Raw genomic sequence first — 19,750 nt, 5'->3', positions numbered from 1 at the left:
TCTGGGGAGACTTTCATACTTTCTTCATATCCTACTGTTCATAATAACTTTGTTTTCATTTTGTGCTCAAAAGCTATTTAAAGACATCAATCCCATGAGAATCCAATAATCCAGAAGTATAGTTTATCAGAGAATCCACCTGAGGTTGAAAATTAATAGTGCCCAGAAGTACACAGCATCATAAAATTAAAACACAAATGTTTTCTACCTAGCCAACTGGAGTGAACCAGTAAGCTTAAACTGAAGTTTTCACTGATAAACCCTAATATGGGTTCTTGTGTCATCCAAACTTGTTTCCTCAACAATAAATATACTTAAGTATATCTGAGCCAGGACATAAGAAATGTTACATATCTCACTGATGTCATATGCCATCTGTAAAACATTTTATGTAAGTTTTCTTTATAGACGCTGCTTTAGTTAATTTAATATTTCTTTCCCATAACAAAAGTTATGGGAAGATTGGCAAAAATCTTCTAATTCTATATTATACCCAAAATTCTTTGCCCATATTATCATTGTTTCTTTTACCTGTTCTTCCTCCATCTTTAAGTTTAACAGAAATCTATAGAGTTTCTTAATTAACTTTTCATTTGTTTTAGCAGTATCTGATCAAAGTCTGTCTGTTCTTTATAAAATCCCATTGTTTTAACATCTTTTTTGTATCTTATTTGAATTTGTAGATATGGCCACCATGCTAAATCAATAACTTGTTTTTGTAACTCTTGTCTGTCTTTCAATTTTCCTTCATTGTCCAAAATATCTTTATAAGTCACAACTTTATCGTACTTAATTAAATTTGGGTAAGCAAAAGCTTCCATTGTTGAAAGCCATTCAGTGCTAGGCTGCATTAACAGAGGGATAGAATCAAGATCATGTGAAGTATTAATACCACTCTTTAATGCCTTGGTAAGGCCACACTTGGAATACTGCATCCAGTTTTGGTCACCACGATGTAAAAAAGATGTTGAGACTCTAGAAAGAGTACAGAGAAGAGCAACAAAGATGATTAGGGGACTGGAGGCTAAAACATATAAGGAACGGTTGCTAGAATTGGTATGTCTAGTTTAACGAAGAGAAGGACAAGGGGGGACATGATAGCAGTATTCCAATATCTCAGGGGCTGCCATAAAGAAGAGGGAATTAAGCTATTTTCCAAAGCACCTGAAGGCAGGACACGAAGCAACGGGTGGAAACTAATCAAGGAGAGAAGCAACCTAGAACTAAGGAGAAACTTCCTGACAGTGAGAACAATTAATCAGTGGAACAGCTTGCCTCCAGAAGCAGTAAATGCTCCAACACTGGAAGTTTTTAAGAAGAGACTGGACAGCCATTTGTCCGCAATGGTGTAGGGTTTCCTGCCCGAGCAGGGGGTTGGACTAGATGACCTCCAAGGTCCCTTCCAACTTTACTATTATTATTATTATTATTATTATTATTATTATTATTATTATTATTATTATTATTATTATTATAGGTATCTTAATATATTTTTTTTTCTTTTATTCTTTCCCATTCCTTATAAAATGATTTTGAAAGTATCTATGTATTTTATCCTTTCCATATCACAGAAAGACATGCCAGCCGATTTGCAGGTCATGCCCCTCTAGGTACAACAGTCTTTTATCTCTAAGCATTATCCATTCTTTAAGCCATGTTAAAATGGTTGCTTGGTAATATAACTTCCAGTCCAGCAGTCCAAATCCTCCACTGTCTTTTGTTTCTTGTACCATTTTCACTTTGATTCTAGCTTTTTTTCCTTGCCAGATAAATTTCAATATTATTGTATTCAGTTCATCAAAAAAGGCTTTTTCCCAGCCTTACAGGGATCGTTTGAAATAAAAAGAGTATTTTTGGAAAGATATTCATTTTCACTGTTGCTATTCTTCACTGTTGGAAATGCAAACAGAGATCAGGTACCTATTATCATATCTGGTGGACATGCACCAAAGCAAAAAGATTTTGGGTTAAAATACATTTATGGTTGGAGAAAATGACTAAAAAACAAATAGACTTTAAACCAGAATTATTTTTATTAGAAATAATAGGAGCTAATTATGAGAAAGATTGCAGATATCTAATACTACACATATTAACTGCAACAAGAATTGGATAATGGAAAAATCAAGAATATCAAAATAGTATCTATTGACACTTAGATTGTGTGAATCATGACAGGCTTTGGAAAGCCCTAGAAGGCCTGGTGTATGAAGATATCTGCTCAAGTTGGTGCAGTCATGCACACAAATTAAGAAACTGCTATGCAAACACCTCATGGAGACACTGATTGGTTCAAGACAGAAAAAAGGAGCAAAAGGTTGTATTCTTTCACTTTCCTTATTCAACCTATATACTGAAGAAATCCCAAGAAAGATGAATTCAAAGAGTCAAAAATTGGAGTAAAGATTGGAGAAAAGGAACATAAAAAAACTTATTTTAATTTGTTTTTAGACTTCTATGCCACCTATCCCACTAATGCAACTCTTCAATCTATTGGGAACAAAACTCTCCTCTTAGAAACCAAAAAAGATCTGAAAAAATCTAATCAAAAGGAGAAAGATAAATGTGACCTCTTTCTGAACTTCAAGAAGACCAAATTTCATGACCACTGTTAGGAATGGAATAAAAATATTCCAAAATAACAATTAACAGTGAAAAGAGTGAATGTGTGCTAAAATTTACTTTCCTAAGATTACCAAATGATCAAAGCAGTGAACACTGCCCAGAAAAAAGAAGTCGAATCACACTGAGTCCCATAGCAATTATGAATATGAATTGAGTATGGAAAAGGACATCAGCAAAGCAATTAAATGCAGATTAGTTTGCAGTATTGTGCTTTCCAATAGTTACTTACACTTGCAAAAGTTAAACCATGAAAAAAATTAGACATGAGGAAAATTAACTCATTCAAGTTGTCTTGTTGGAGAAGGCAACACGAAGGTATCCAAAAAACATTCTTTGGATAGTAAAGATGACAATCAAGTATTGGAGTGTATAAAACTGGACATAGTGCTGGAAAATTCTGTCTTACTTATTTTAATCATGTCATGTGATCAAAATCATTGGAAAAGACAGTTATGCCTGAAATTGTTAGCAATAAAAGGAAACAAGAATGCCAAAAAACATAGTGGCTACACACAATCAAAGCAACACCATCTAGAGCATAAAACAATTGAAAGTCATACAAGATCAGAAATGTGGAGAACAGTGTTCCATAGAATCACCTAGAATATGACATGTTTGAATGGACAGCATCAACAATTGATATTGGAGAGACCGTATTTCTCTAGACCTCTTTATTTAGTCAGCAGAAAAGTAACAGATTGTGATGGTTGATCATAGTGACTTAAAGTACACATACTTTTGCAGAGTCACTGGGGTCAATTTTGATTTCAAAAGTATCTGAAAGAAACTTTAACATAATTTCCATATATTCTCATTTTCAACTATGTGTTTCTTGTCTAAAGCCATTATGAGACCATACTGGCACTCGAACTTTTCTCTAAAGAAATCAATAGCTATTGTGTACTTTTTCCGAACATATAAAAAAGGGAAAAATAGTTGTATTGTAGTTATTCATAGAACTGTATCAGAAAATCCAACAGATTCCTATTTCAGCTTTCTGTGGAGATTAATTCCTTATTAATGGAATTAATATAATAAAATATTAGTTTTATCTTTTGTTTTGTTGTTTAATTGATGAGAATGATACTGATTGATGTCACTGGTTTTAGAATGAATATGCCTTTGTTTATATTGTGTAATTTTAAATTCTACTTTTAAAATTTCGGTTATTAGATGGTGCAGAATAAAGTGCTTCTTTTAATATATTATAATCACTTTTACATCTTATTAAAGGATGTTACAGTAATACATATTCATAATGCATTTTGTTTCCTATGAAATAGCTCCAATTTATTGAACTTTGTAAATAAACTCTGTATATTACAGAAAGGATAAAAAAGAAAACTGTTTATAAGTTCACTTTACATTACTAACTACATGATAACTGATAACTCTATTTTAATTTTTATATATTATTTTAATTTTCAAATAAGCTATTTTGGTTCTTTCTAATTTTTTTTGACAGGGAGAAGAGAGGTGGGAGAAAAAAAATCAGGTATCTGCTTATGATTATAGTATTGCTGCCTTAGCAACTAAAGTACAATTGGTACCTAACTTATCTTTAATATTCATGCAACACCAAAGTTATTTGGATGCTAATCAGAATAGTCGTCCTGGCCAGAGTAATTTGGGAATTGTTTCATCTCTAATATGTATAGAATCAAAAGAAATTTTAATACAAACAAAAATGAAAAGGCTCAAAACAACATTCTATTTTTTATTTACAATTGTATGGCTGTTCTTCGTTCTATGAAGACAGCATATTTAATTTTCTCCATTTCATCATAAAAATGGTCCCAATTGCCAGGTGGGCTAAGTGGCTAAAAAGACCAGTCACCCAATAGACTTCATGGCTGAGTATAGAAACAGTTTTGACTATTTAAATACTATAACATGTAAAATTCTAGAAAATAATAAATGATGAAAATACCATACACACACTATTCTAGATCACATGGATTCTTATGTGCCACAGCATCATAAAAGAAGTGCATTTTCTTTAACAACGCTTTACACCTGATCTATATCCCCATCTGGAAGAAGCAAAATGCCCCGCTACTGCCACTAGTGTTAATTTTAATCAGATTTTTTTTGTGGAGAACCATAAGAGTTTTAAAGAGAAAAACTGGCATTCATCCCCTTGTCATCCTTTTTGTCTATCTCAGGAGTAAAAAGGATAACCTGAAATACTTCTAGTCATCGCCTCCCCACAAAGAATTAATGAAGTATTATCATTTGTATAGGAAAGCTTGAGTATAGTAATGGGGTAAACCAGACTTTATAAAACAGGAATCTGAATGTATTTGCTTATTGTTTTTATTTCATATTAATAAAATTAATGTAACACTTAAGTTAAAGAATCAGAATGAAAATTCATTAACCTGAACTAGGAACAAATTTTTCATGTTTTTAAAAGTCCTTTGTCAAACTTAAAATACATGCACAGACAAAAAATATTATTGACTCAGGCAAGAGACTTTATAAATCAAAAGCAATTAGGGCAGACACTTGTATTAACTGGGATATTACAGATTTGATTTCTTCCTTGAATTACTCTTTTAAGATAAAAGTTAAAAAAACTAATTCAAATCCTCTCAGTCTGGAACATTCTTAGTAATTCTTTCCAGAAGAACAAAATAAAAAGTACTGGTAAATATGTTAATATGGTGTCCTGGGTGATTTTGATACAGAGGTTAATGTCCTACCCATTCCCCAATGTTCATTCCTTATATATTAGCAATTAAAATCCAGGCTTTGCCACTATATGAAAAAAAAATGTTTAGAAATAAGTAGGACTCTTCAGCACAAAACCACTTGTTGATCATTTACATCCCAGTGGTGTCATTAGTTTTGGTCAGGTATTATAGTGAACCACTTAGGAAGTAGTGTACTGTAGCATATGCAATGGTAATCTATGAGAGCAAGACAACAGCCAGCTGTAAATTGCATGTATAAAGGCTACCAGCTTTAATAATGTAACTCCAAGTCTCTGTTGTATTCAGATGTACTTGTTTGGGAGTAACTCCCACTTGACACTCTTACTTTGAACAGATTTGAATAGTCAAGTGTATAAACCTATGTAGCTATAAATAGGAGACTTAACCTCCTGAACACAGTGTAGCTTAACTTTATTAACAGCGCGGCTTAATCAATAGTAATAGCAGCTCCAAAGGAAAACTGTTATCTCTCACGGGGAATATCGCTCTTCCACTTGGGGGAAGATTAGGAGTCCCAAGATCAAACTTTTGAAGAGTCCGGTCCCGCCCTAAATCTGTTCATCCGCTATAAATATTTTACCCATTTTGGAGATTAAACAATGAAAATTTTCTTCTTTCCTTCTCCCTACATTTTTTTAGTGATGCCGGGCACCACTGTTCCCTACCAAACGGTATAGTTCCCCACTCCCCACTCTCACAGGCCCTGTTCACTATGGCCGGGCAGGAATCCTTACCTCCAAAAAGATGAGGCGAAAGGTGCGCGGGAAGCGAGCCGATAACCAGCCGGGGTCCTCCGCTTATCTCTCCGGGTCCTTCTGCACCGCCACTCGCCGTGGCTCGTTCCCGGCCCCCTTCCTCGGGAGTGCTGCTGACCGAGTCTTGGGAGCCATAGAGGCCGCTGCTGTTGGGGATGTGGAAGGCAGAATGCGCCGCTCTAGCCCCGGAGATAGTTGGTCCGCCCAGAGACCTACTCCTGGGAGCGGCTAAAGGGGGAGCCGCCGTCGTCGCTCCGCTGCTAGTCGAGGAGCCGGAGGCCGCATGGTGCGCTCCAGGCGCCAGGTGTGTGTATCTCATCGCTCCGCCTATCGGCCGCCCGCCCGTCCCATTAATGCCGCCGCTGCTACTGCCGGACGGCAAGTCTCCCCCGGAATAAGCCCGCGTTCGGCCGTTGGTGGCTGCCGGGCCGCTCTGCTTAGCGCCCATGGTGCTTCCTTCGCTACCACCTTTTTTCTCTTCGTTCTTCTCCCGCCTCTCCTTTCAGTGGGACCCGCCGGCGAAACTGAGTAGAGAACGAAACGTCCACCGCTCGTCCTTCTAACCCGAGCGCCAAAGAAGTACCAGGAAACGGTGATTCAGCTAGCGGCCCCAGGGCTGCGAATGTGTTTCCACCTCTGCGGGACCCTAGAAGCAGCGACGGAGAAGGCTTCAGCAGTTATAACCGCGGCGCGGAATGACGGCGCCGCTACAGCTGCGGCTTGAGAGCTCAGCCCCGCAGTTTCCGCCATCCTTCCCCGCAGAAAGGAGAGCGAGCAAAGCGGCCGCAACCGGCCGCTCGCCCGTGAGGCCGCTTCCCTGCCTCACGGCCCGGTTTCCCCCGCGCTCACTCAAGTGCTAGGCAAGGGGGCGGCACCGCTGCGCAGTCGTTCGCTCGCTCTTTTTGTACTGCCTTGTCTCCGTAATGGCGGGAGGGAGGTGGAAGGCGGGGAAACTCTGGCCTCCTTCTGCTCCGCCCTCTGCCAGTCCCGGAGATAACGCACCCGGCCCTTTCCGACGGGTGGAGTAGGAAAGCAGGTTAACATGCGCTTCGGCCCATCCGACTCAGGCGTTTTCCGCTTCTCTTTCTCTTTGCCTCCTCCTTCCCTCCCTTGCCGGCCTTACGCTTTTAAGCCGTTGCCGGCCGATCAACAGGCTAAGCTTTTCTCGGTGCTGAATAGGGGTAGTTCAGTTTCTGGCTGGCAATGGTCGTTATTGGCGGGGCAAAAAGAAACCCAAATCTCTACTGTGTTGTATTGGAAGCGTGTTAGAAAAAGGAAGGAACCTGTCAGTCAATCACCTGTTCACCTGCGAGCCTTGAGGTGTTAATCGTATCCGCTCAGACTCGTTCAAACGGATTAATTTTGGGTGCCTGGGTTGGAGGGCAAAGGGTACAGCACGTAACTTCTGTCCCGGGAAAAAAAATACCCACGGTTCTAAGTTGGAAAATAAAGCGGGTGTTTCGGTCCCGTTTAGTTCCAACTGGTATCGTAAGGAACAGGAGTGAAATGTAGGGTATACAAGTTTAGGGGACGTTTACTTTCTTTACCGGGCTCTACCTTGCCCGGTGTTTTTCCAAAATGATCGGCCTACAATTCCCAGAATTCTAAGGCATATTAGCATGTGCCTGGGAATGTTGGAAGTTAGGATTAGAATATTTCTGGAGGATCCCAGAGTGAAAAAAGCTGTTGGGAAATATTCTGCCAGTTGGAAGCTTCTCTTTTTATTTTTATTATTTATTTATTTATTGGAAACAGCGAGGGCAATAATGTGTGCGGTAGTGATATCACTCTCACTGTGATTTCCTTGGGTGGAGGAGATCGTTGTTGTTTTACAGTTCTTTTTTTATAATATAGTTTATTATTTTTTTAACACGGTCACCTTAATATTCGGTAAACGGTGTGTTGTTTGGGATTACATTTAAAAAACATTGTAACAATTGGTTTCTATGATCTATAATCCACATAATAGCTTTGCTTGATTTCCTCTTCTTCCCATAATGTTCTTTTTTACCAACCTTAAGTTAAAACAATTCTTATTGTTTTGATAGATAACAATTAAATATAATTTTTTCTAATATTTCCACAAATAATAATCACATCAATATAATATTTATTTTCTATCTAGTCATTTTGGTTGCCCCATCATACATTCCATTTACAATTCTTATTTACATTTGTTTTTCCCACAATATTCAAGACATTCTTACTGGTTAAGATTTTCTCAAAGTTAATTACATTTAAATATTTGATTCTACTTTTTCTCATGTAAGCCATCCCATAACTTTTACCTTACTTAAGGAGTAAATAAGACTAAAAAAAGAAAAAGAACAAGAGTAAAGAGGGATAAAAAGATAGAATATTACCGAAAGTCCATGTTTCCCCTAAGCTAATACATATTTATTTCTAATTTTTTTCCATTCTTTTTACCATAATTAAGAATATATTTAATCTTTAAATATTCCATTTAATAAATGTAGTCATCTGGTCTTTTAACTCTTATTCAAAATATTTTTTTTCAATCCATTGTAATTTTCTTAAAATCAATCACATTTAAATATCTAAAATATGTCCTTATATATAAGCCAGTGATGGCGAATCTTTTAGAGACCAAGTGCCCAAATTGCAACCCAAAACCCACTTATTTATCGCAAAATGCCAGGGCTGTATCAGCACTGTGGTGCCCTCGGGGGGGCATGGCCCACTGGATGGGCATGGCTGCAGTGGTCATGGCAGATTGGGTGAGCATGGCATCCCCAAGGGGCCAATGCCGCTTGCTTGCTCACTTCCTGCCCTGTTGCTTCCAAATGCCACGTGCTCACTACTCTGGCAAACTTTGCTGGGGCAACGGCGTGCGTGCCCACAGAGAGGGCTTTGAGTGCCACCTCTGGCAATGTGCCATAGGTTCGCCACCACTGGTCTAACATCTATACCTGGGAAGATCCTGGAAAAGATAAAAAACATCTGTGAACAACTAGAAGCAAACAAATTATAACTAGTAGCCAGCACGGGTTTGTTAAAAACAGATCATGCCAAACTAATCTTATTTCATTCTTGAAAAATTGGCTAAATTAGTAGACCAGCAAAACACTGTAGACATAGTATACTTAGATTTCAGTAAAGCATTTGACAAAGTAGACCACAATCTGCTGCTTAGTAAGCTAGAAAAATGGTGGGATAGATAACAATACCATCAGAGGAAATAGAAGGGAAACTCATCCAATTTGCAGATAACACTAAACTGGTAGGAATAGCCAACACCCCAGAAGACAAGCTCAGGATCCAAAAAGATCATAACAGACTTGAACAATGGACCCTATCCAACAGAATAAATTTTAATGTGGAGAAAAACAAAGGTTTACATTTAGTCAGGAAAAATCAAAGGTATAACTACAGATTAGATGAGACCTGGCTCAAAAAGAGTAACTGTGAGAGGGACCTTGGAGTCCTAGTGGATGATCATTTGAATATGAGCCAGCAGTATGCAGCCGCCGCCAAAAAAGCTAATACAATCCTGGATTGTATAAACAGAGGCATAGAATCAAGATCACACAAAGTATTAGTACCACTTTATAAAACTCTAGTTTAAAGACCAGACCTGGAATACTGCAACCAATTTTGGTCACCATACTACAAAAAAATGTTGAAACTTTGGAAAAAGTTCAGAGAAGAGCAACTAAAATGATCAAAGGCCTGGAGACTAAAATATATGAAGAATGGTTACAGGACTTGGGTTTGGCTAGTCTAAAGAAAAGAAGAAACAGAGGTGACACGATAGCAGTATTTGAGGGGCACCACAAACTACTCTCCAAAGCACCAGATGGTTAGGATTATGACAAGAAACAATGGTTGGAAACTGACCAAAGAGAGAAGCAACCTGGAATTAGAGTGCAGTACTGCAGGCCACTTTAGCTGACTGTGTTCAGCAGGTCAGCGGTTTAAATCTCACCAGCTCAAGGTTGACTCAGCCTTCCATCCTTCCGGGGTAGGTAAAATGAGGACCCAGATTGTTGGGGGCAAAGTAAATATATATATACATTGCTTACTGGTGTACACCGCTTAGAGAGTGCTTGCACTTAAAGCGGTATATAAGTCTCATAAATAAATAAATTAAGAAACATCCTAACAGTGAGGACAATTAACCAGTGGAACAGCTTGGCAGAGGAGGCATGCTGCAGGCCTGATCAGCCTGATTATTCTGGCTGGTGGGGTACAGGAGGAAGGCCTTCCCTGCTGTTGCTCTTGCCTTCTAGAACATCTTGCCCCCAATGTGAAGTTGGTCCCAACCTCCTATCTTTTCATAAGGGCTGAAAGATGTGGCTTTGACAGTTGTCTTGGGGCCCCAGTGGGTGAACAGCGCAATAGAGATGGTTAATTAATAACAGATCACATCTCTCCCCACCCCGCCCTTACCACGTGTCCCTGGTTTTAATATTTGATTTTAACTTTTTATGTTTTAATTTATATGTAACTAAGTCGCCCAGATTTACTCTATGATAAGATGAGCAGCCAATAAATTTTATAAATAAATATGTAGCTTTCTGTTATGTGTAAATAAATAGCTGCTGTTAAAGAAAAGCAAAGTCTGTAGTCCCCTTCTCTACTTTATCTGATGTTGGGGGTACCAATTTTTAATTTTGGGGCACTTTAATATAGGTTTAAAAGAGAAATTGATAGTAGAAAGTAGCCTCTAAGGCCTAATAGAAATTTTGATGGCCATAGAGCTCTTGCTTATTCTTGAATATCCTAGAGATATTTCTCCATGGTATGCAATGATCCGGGATTCCATCACTAAAGAATACTGCAGGGCATGGGCGTTCATCATAAGTACTCTCATTGCACTTGCCCAATAGTTTTTACTCTATACATTCCTTGAAACTTCAGCCAAGGAAAAAATATATCCCCAAGGGAAAATAAAGATTGCCTTGATATGGAGAGGGGGTTGACTCAGAGTGATCTATGTTCTCTCCTCTGAGGATTAGGCCCCATATGCGTATAGCTGATTGTCTTGCATGATTGAAGTTTGTGTTTAGTATATGAAGTGTATAGAACTGTTAATGCAACTATGGCTTTGGACAGAAAATATGAACTATAGTTTCAATAAAAGTGAGTTGTATTCTCTTTATTTTGTGCACATTTCTGAGAATACTTAAGGATAGCTTTTACAGCAGTGGTTCTCAACCTGTGGGTCGGGACCCCATTTGGGGTCGAACGACCATTTCACGGGGGTCGCCAAACAACGCAGTCCGCCATTTTTTCCCCCTTTTCCTTAGCTGTGCTACTCCCTTTTATTCTATTGGCTTTTGAAAGCCAATAGAATAGACTCTCTTGAATAGAGTCTAATTCTATTGGCTTTCAAAAGCCAATAGGAATTGTCCAGGCTGTCTCTGCCCTGCTGAGCCCGCCAAAATATCCCATTCTGCAAATGGTGCTGCACCAGTTGAGTAGTCCTCAACTTACGACCGGTTGAGTAGTCCTTGACTTACGACCGGTTGGGGGTCGCGGCATTAAAAAGGTTGAGAATCACTGTTTTACAGTGTGACACTAATTTCTTGAAACAAGGATTTTTGGCTAAAGACTTTGGAGAAAGAGGAAGTAATGGAAATGGCTGCATAAAAATCTCCTATGAGATCTTTGTCAGGGAAGTCTAACAAATCAAGAAAGAGGAACTAAACTGAGGCTGTGTGGTTTTAGAGTTTCCCTTGTTTGCTCCTTTTTTCTTAGCTTCCTTATTTCTCTCAGCAAAATAGAGTTTGTTCAAGCAATTAATTATACACGTGAGGTATAAAGGAGCCACATTCATACATTTTGCATCCGTATGTGTAGCAATATAATACCACACTGACTTTGGGGTATTTTTTGTTATTAATGAGCACAAGCAAGTTGAAACAAGATTTGACCTATTTACAAATTGTAGTTTAAATTCAGTCATTGATATCATAGGGACCAAGCTTATATAAAACTGAATATTACTATACTTCATGTAAAGGAAATAATATATGAGTGAGAAGCTTACTATTTAGTTTTCTTTTATATCTAACATGAAACATTGCAAAATATGGCAATATAGAAGGGTTAATTTTGGCAATATTCCTATATGATACACCATGACTTTGAATCGTGATAGAAGTGGAAGAGGGTATATTTCTGCATTTTATTCTGTTGTTTTTAATTTTAGCCAGACAAGATCAGGAATTCTCCACCTGATTCTGTTTCTCAGGTCTTTCAGCATAATGGAGTGAATCATGTGGTTCATACATTAAAATACTATACAGTTTACAACTACTATATAACATACGCTAGTGCATAACAAGTCATGTTATTGGCATCTGTTGAACAGTTGTAGATTGAAATAGCAATCCAGTGGGGCCTCTTTTAGGCAGAGATCTATATAAACCATATTTATAACTTTGATACTGCAGAATAACTGACACAGCCACTCTCATAAGGATATAATATACAAGTGATCTCATGCTCTTGATTGCTTTTAACTTACCTAATTTACCTAATTAGAATTTTTCTTTTATTTTCATTTTTGACTAAAAATCTATAATATAATTTCTGCTGTAAACTGAGCTTACAGAAAATAATTGCTAAGAATAACAATGAAATTTGATTTTAGATTTTCTGCATTTGTCCACAATTTATAAATCTTGCCTTCGGTATTTTTATGAGCTTAATAGTTGTGGGTGATACTTTCTTTGCACAATTTATTTACAAATTAGAGATACAATTTGAAACAGGTGCTTGACATAAAATCAGGCATCACTCAGTCAACAATTACCTTGTTCAGCAACAGAAATTCCAGTCTCAACTGTGGTCGTAAGTTGAGGCCCACCTGTAGTATCATTGGAGTCATCAGCCAGACCTGCTGGGACCAGAACTGTTAAGTCCTTCGTTCCATGGCGAATGAAGATCACACATGGTAGAATCAATAGCTCTTTATTTCTCCTTCTGCTCACTCCAACAACAACAGCGAGGCTCGCAGGCCTCCTTTTTAGTGACCGGATCCCTGGGCAAAACAGCAACATTAATGGCGCGCTTTCACGCCTCACGCATGCGCGCAAGGCTGGCACCTCTCAGTCTGGTCCCGGGCAGCTTGCAGAAACCCTGGGACCATAGCAATGTCCTGAGCCTGCTTTTGCAGGCTCAGGACACAACAAGAACCTCAACCGAGTTCTACCAAAATCAACTTACCCCTTCCCCCTAGATGAAACTTCTTTTCTGCACACATGTGCAATCTCCATAGGAGACGTGATATATAATTCCATTAATCAAATGCATGGAGTGTGGACATGGATGTTACCCTTAAGCCACACCTTTTTTCCATTCTATCATTTTGGGAATAAATGTATCTGAATTCCAAAAAGTACCACAACAACTCCACCATTCATTAATGGCATTTCTGCCGTGTTTCCCTGGAATTTGACAGCAACCTCACAAACTTCCTAAGATGTTTGGGTGGATATTTAACCCATTGCGACCTCCTCGGACACGGGGAACTCCCTTGGCTCCCCTGCTCACCTACCAAGCTAGGTGTGCCCACTCGTTGCTGCCCCATGTTCCCAGGTGACCTGGTTCTGTTGCCTGGCTTGCTTGCTCGCCCACCAGTCTCGGCAGGCCAGGACTTTGCTCACTCCCATACCCAGTTGATCTGCTCATCTGTTGGCTGGGTAGACCCTCTAAGTCCAAACCAGTGTCTTTTGGAGGGTGTTATTTTTCAAGTCCACAATGGACCTTCCTTGGAAACACAGCCCCTCAACCCCAAACCCGGCAAATGGATGGTCCGGGGTAGTTGCCATGCCCCAGTGCCTTGTGACCCCCCAAGCTGTGCCAGAGGTGCCAGAATCAGGAGTTGCCTCTCTGCTTACCCCCCTTCCAGATGGCTTCCTTCTGGGAGAAGTTGCAGAATTGGGCCAGTTCCCTTGTGGTGATGCCAGTTCTCTTGTATGTCTTGATTTGTTTGGATACCCCGGTCACTCTCCCTATCTGGAGTGCTGTTTGATGTATGTGAGTAATGTGGATACCCCCTGTGTGACTCCCTGGCTGGAGTAAGTGTTGGTGTGGGGAATGTCTCCCTTCCCAATGAATTCCTGTTGGGAGCACTTGCGGAAACTAGAGATGGGCCTTCCCCGGCTTCCTCAGCGGCCAGTGACTGCTGATAGTGATCCCCAAAATGCACAATATAACTCCTCCCCCCCAGAACAGAGCCAGGAGCGGAAGAGGAAGAGTCCACTCTCGTACGCAGCTGATCTATGAGCCGCCAGAGAATGTGGACGTCATCCAAGGACATCTCGTAGGACAAAGGTCCCGACATCTTGCATATCACAGCTGGAATCCAAAGATGACCGGGCCCGTAGTTCCGAGTCCAGACCGGAGCACCCACTTGCAAGCTCCTTGGTGCCCTGGCTGCGAGACCTGAGACGCCACTCTATTAGAGTGCAATCTGTCTAGCTTAGTTATGAGCTGGCCGCCCCAATGCAGTTCAGCAGGGCTCTTCCCAGTGGATGTGCAAGGTGTGGTGCGATGTGCAAGAAGAAAGTCTGTTAATCTGTGATGCCAGTTATCGTAAGTCAGTTTCTTGAGGGCATCCTTGGTGATGCGGACCATCCGTTCAGCCATCCCATTGGTGGAGGGGTGGAAAGGAGCCGAAATCGCATGGCGGATCAGGTTAGCCTGAAGAAAAGCCTGGAACTCAGAAGAAATGAATTGAGGACCATTATCTGAAACCAGAACAACTGGAAGGCCGTGTGCAGCAAAAATTCCTCTCAACACCTGGATTGTCCTGGCAGTAGTAGTGGAGAAAACAGGAACAACCTCTAGCCACTTGGAATGGCTATCAACAACAACCAAGAAGAATTGCCCCTGAAAGGGCCCACCGTAATCAATATGCACCCTGGACCATGGTGTTTGAATTTCTTCCCACCTATGAACTGGGGCTTGAGGCATTTCTGGCTGTGACTGTTGGCACAACTGACACCTGTGCACCTGAGCCTCGATAGCTTTATCGAGCCCAGGCCACCAAAGATGGCTGCGCGCAAGCGCTTTCATCCTGACAATTCCAGGATGTCCCTCATGCAGAGAGACCAAGATTCTAGGCCTCAATGAGGCAGGGATAACTACCCTGCTACCTTTAAGGGGCTACAGGCAACCCCTTAAAGGCGGACAACTCGTGCTTCTTGAGCCAGAAACTTTGGAACTCAGTACTGGATTCTTGTCAGGCCCACCTGACAATACCCATGAGAGCACACATGTAAGTGTGTGATTGGTGGCAGTTTCTGCAGCCATGTCCTCAGTATTGAGGGTCGATTCCGGCAACTCCTGGATGGAGAGAATATTGATGGCAGGAGCAGGGTCTGCTTCTACTAGTTTTAGAGGTAATCTGCTTAGGCCATCTGTGTGTCCCATTTCTTTTCCCGGTTTGTGAACTAAAGTGTAATCATAAGCTGACAGGAAAATGGACCACCTCAGCATTCTAGGGGATATTATATGAGGGTTTTTTTGTTTGTTGTAAACAAACCCAGCAGAGGCTTATGGCCCGTGTAGACTGTGAAATGGCGGCCATATAAGAAATCATGAAATTTCTTAATGCCAGCCACTATGGCCAGTGCTTCTCTGTCAATTTGGGCGTAATTACACTCAGCAGAAGACAGAGTCCTAGAGTAATATGCCACAGGAACCTGTGTCCCATCAGTCCTCAAGTGGCTAAGTACAGCTCCCATCCCATAAGGAGATGCATCGCAGGCAATGCAAACAGGCAATTGCTCATTGAAATGTGCTAACACAGCATTAGACGTGAGTAATGCTTTAACCTCGTTGAAACTCTTTTCGTGGACCTTTGTCCACTGCCAAGAGGCCTGCTTGTCTAAAAGCCTATATAATGGCTCTGCTACTGCAGCTTTATGTGGGAGAAATGCATTGTAAAAGTTCAAGAGGCCCAGAAAGGCCTGCAGCTCACTTTTAAACTTGGGGCTTGGGGCCTGCTGTATAGCTTGCAGCTTAGATTCAGCAGGGTGAATACCTTGAGCATCTATCCTGAATCCTAAGAAGTCAGTAGAAGTGACTCCTATCTTACACTTATCCTTCTTCAACTTAAGGCCTGCTCTTCGAAAACGGAACAAAGCAGCTCTCAACCTCTCTGCTAAGTTTTGAGATGATTCCCCAGCAATAAGGACATCATCAAAACAGGGGCAAACTCCAGGTATACCCTAAGTGTGCTCTCTATAATACTTTGGAATATGCCAGGGGCTACATTTACCCCAAATTGCAGTCTCTTGACCTTGAATGCACCCCTATATGTTACAATGGTCTGTGCCTCAGCAGCAGCTTCATCAACAGGTAATTGTTGATATGCCTGCCCCAGGTCAAGCTTTGCAAAAACTCGCCCCCCCTTTGAAGGAAGCTAAGATGTGACTGACTATTGGTACTGGATAAGCGTGCTATTGCAGCACCTTATTTAGTGTGCACTTGTAATCTGCACAAATACATATGTCCCCATTAGCCTTTAGAGGTGTTGCTATGGGGGTTTCCCATGGACTTGAATCTACAGTTTCTAAAATGCCTTGCTGGAGCAATTTATCCAGCTCAGCATCAATCTTGCCCTTGAGGGCGAAGGGTACCCTCCTAGCCTTAACTCTGATGGGTGTGATGGTTGGGTCTAATCTTAATGAAACTGGAGGCCCCCTGTAGGACCCAAGCTTTGGACTAAACACATCTGCAAACTCCTCGCAGACTTCTGCTAGGCCCAATGTTTGCAAATGGTGCAGCCCAGTAACCTGGATTCCCAAGGCCTCAAACCAATCGAGTCTTATAAGACTCGTGCGTTCACCCCCAACAACCAACACATCTAATGGACCTTCAAACTCCTTATGTTGCACCGTAAGGTGGCCTCCCCCTTAACACACACCTTGGAATTTTGAAAATCTGTTAATATTATGTTGGATGGCCTAAGTTTGGCTTGAAAGCCACTGCTGTCGCAAATCTTTCTAAATGTATTAAGGGAAATAATGGAAAGAGTGGACCCTGTGTCCAACTCCATAGATAAAGGAACCCCTTGCAATCTAACCTTAAGTGACAGGTTTTTTTTTAGGGGTTTGTGTGTGCCTGTTCTGCAAATACTCCTACGCAATGTGCAGAAACCCACTCTATTTTGGCTGGGGACCCTGGTACCTTTCAGACGCAATTCTTCTCAGAGTTGTACCTTCTGGAGACCCAAATAGATGGATACTATGTGGCCTTGCCTGCCACACGCTCTGCAGATGGCGGAACAGAACCTGCAGTCGGCTCTCTTATGGCGTCCTCCACACCCGAAGCATTTGGGCGCTGCTGGGGCCTTTTCTTTCTCTTCCTTCTGCCTTCTTTCTGCTGCTGGTAAAGCCGATCCACCTCTTCTTCAGGATCTTCTTCCAATCCTTCTTGGATGCCCTCATGGTGAACAGTGGCTGCCTCTGGATTGCTTCTGAGGGGCCGCAAATTCTTGACTGCCCCGCCTGTGCTTCCTCAGCCGTCACCTCTCTCAGAGCATCTTGGAATGAAATATCTTCTTTTGCAAAGATCTTTTGCTGCAAGTCTCTGTTCCTTAAACCGCATACAAAACAATCTCTCAGCCTTTCTTCCAGATCTTTGAACTCACACGGTCTGGCTGCTCGCCTCAAGACCGCAATAAACTCCTTAGCTGATTCGCCTGCCCTCTGGTCCCTTTGTTCAAATGTGTGTCTCCACACAATAACAGACAACCTGGGCTGGAAATGTTCTTTCAATAGCTTCTTTAAGTCTGTATACGTTACAGACTCCAGAGGGGCAGGGGCTGCCAGAATTTCCACAATTTCAAACGCGTCCTGACCACAGACACACAATAGGGTTGCAGCCTTCAAGCCGTCTTCTCTGACCTGATTTACCTGAAGTAGTTCTCTACCCTTGCAACATAGGACTCCCATCTCTCTGGGTGTGAAACGTGAAATTCAGATAAGCAGCCTATCTTCGCCATCCTAGCTTCTTTGGGAAGGGGTCTATCAGCCGAGCTTATCTCCAGCCATGCTGTACTGGCAGGCTAGAATGCTGAGTTTAACGCCGTCTTCCCTTCTTCAGGACTCCTCGGGTAAGTCTGACAGCTGTTCTTCTTTTAAGCTTGTAACCATTCCATCCTCGTCGCCAGTGGTAGAATCAATAGCTCTTTATTTCTCCTTCTGCTCACTCCAACAACAACAGCGAGGCTCGCAGACCTCCTTTTTAGTAATCGGATCCCCGGGCAAAACAGCAACATTAATGGCGTGCTTTCGCGCCTTATGCATGCGCGCAAGGCTGGCGCCTCTCAGTCTGGTCCTGGGCAGCTTGCAGAAACCCCGGGACCATAGCAATGTCCTGAACCTGCTTTTGCAGGCTCAGGACACAACAAGAATCTCAACCGAGTTCTACCAAAATCAACTTACTAGTTATTACAGGTAGTCCTTGATTTACAACAGTTTGTTAGGGACCATTTGAAGTTACAAAGGCACCAAAAATATTTATGACTTATTTATGACTGATTTTCACACTTATGACTATTGCAGCATCCTCATGGTCACGTGAACAAAATGCAGATACTTGGCAACTGACTCATATTTATGCAGTGTCCCGGGGTCACATCATTACCTTTTGTGACCTTCTGAAAAGAAAGGCAATGGGAAGCCAAATTCATTTAACAGTTGTATAACTTACTATAACAACTGCAATGATTCACTTAACATCTATAAAAAGAAAGGTAGTAAAATCAAGCAAAACTCACTTAATCACTGTTTCGCTTAGCAACAGAAATTATGGACACAATTGTGGTCAAAAGTGTGTAAGAACAAAGGCTTAGGAAAGATGTCCTGCATCTAGATAAAACAAGATGCACCTGGAGTTATTTTGCAGGGAAGTGAGATTTTTCACTTATCTAAAACTGATATGATGAGTGTTGGCTGAGAAATCCAGCTGGCATTGTTTGTTGCACTGCATTTATAAAAAATAATAATCAGGAAGTAAACCTAATGAACAAATAAATAAAAAATCCTTTTCTAAGCATTATGCCTGAGTGTACTTGCTATTCATCAGGATATCTATTTTCCTTATTAAATGAGAAAAGTTTTAATTACTCTTTCCTGTTTAACAAGAATATGCAATTTTACGTAAAGTGGGATAGAATTATGTACATTATTACTGAAACAGCATCACATTTTCAGGGTTAAGGAAATGGTGAAATTACTGTACCATAATAAGGAGTAGAAGTTAGGAAAGACAAATCTTCTCTTGTTTTTTTTTTAAGTATTACAATATGCAACTTTCTCATAATTCTAATTACCATTTCATGCACAAATTGTGCTCTACAAATGTTTTCTAGAGAACTTTCTACAAAAGAAAACAACTACATATTTTCCAGTATTCTACAGATTAAAGGTCTTTTTCAGATGTATCACGTTGCTAAATTATACCAATCTCAAATCTTGGAATCTTTCAGTAATTAAAGGCCTATACATATTATCAGCCTTCTGTTCTATAAATATGTTGAAATTTTTTAAAAAGGGCAAGGGACACTCTGCTTTTGAAAACAGATGCCCATAAAATTAAGTCTTAAACATGCAGACTTCAGCATTCTTAGAAATATTCAACATTAGACTTATGTAATCATACATTAGTTCA

The 19,750-nt window shown here is 40.6% G+C and overlaps 1 protein-coding gene across 1 annotated transcript in view; it reads right to left on the bottom strand.

Annotated features, from left to right (window-relative positions):
* Window positions 1-8,074, bottom strand: part of ZNRF2 (zinc and ring finger 2) — a 71,226-nt gene extending 63,152 nt beyond the window's left edge. The window contains exon 1 of the mRNA XM_039336257.1: window positions 6,077-8,074. Coding sequence (XP_039192191.1) covers window positions 6,077-6,545 — 469 coding nt within the window. The 5' untranslated portion in view covers window positions 6,546-8,074. The remainder of the gene's footprint in view (window positions 1-6,076) is intronic.
* Between the last annotated feature and the right edge of the window lie 11,676 nt (window positions 8,075-19,750).

This window comes from Crotalus tigris, unplaced genomic scaffold (assembly GCF_016545835.1).
Source record: "Crotalus tigris isolate CLP2741 ecotype Arizona unplaced genomic scaffold, ASM1654583v1 scf7180000017666.27876245, whole genome shotgun sequence".
In the NCBI taxonomy this organism is placed as follows: Eukaryota; Metazoa; Chordata; class Lepidosauria; order Squamata; family Viperidae; genus Crotalus; species Crotalus tigris.
Note: the sequence above shows the minus strand (reverse complement) of the source record. Positions and strands in the feature narration are given on the sequence as shown.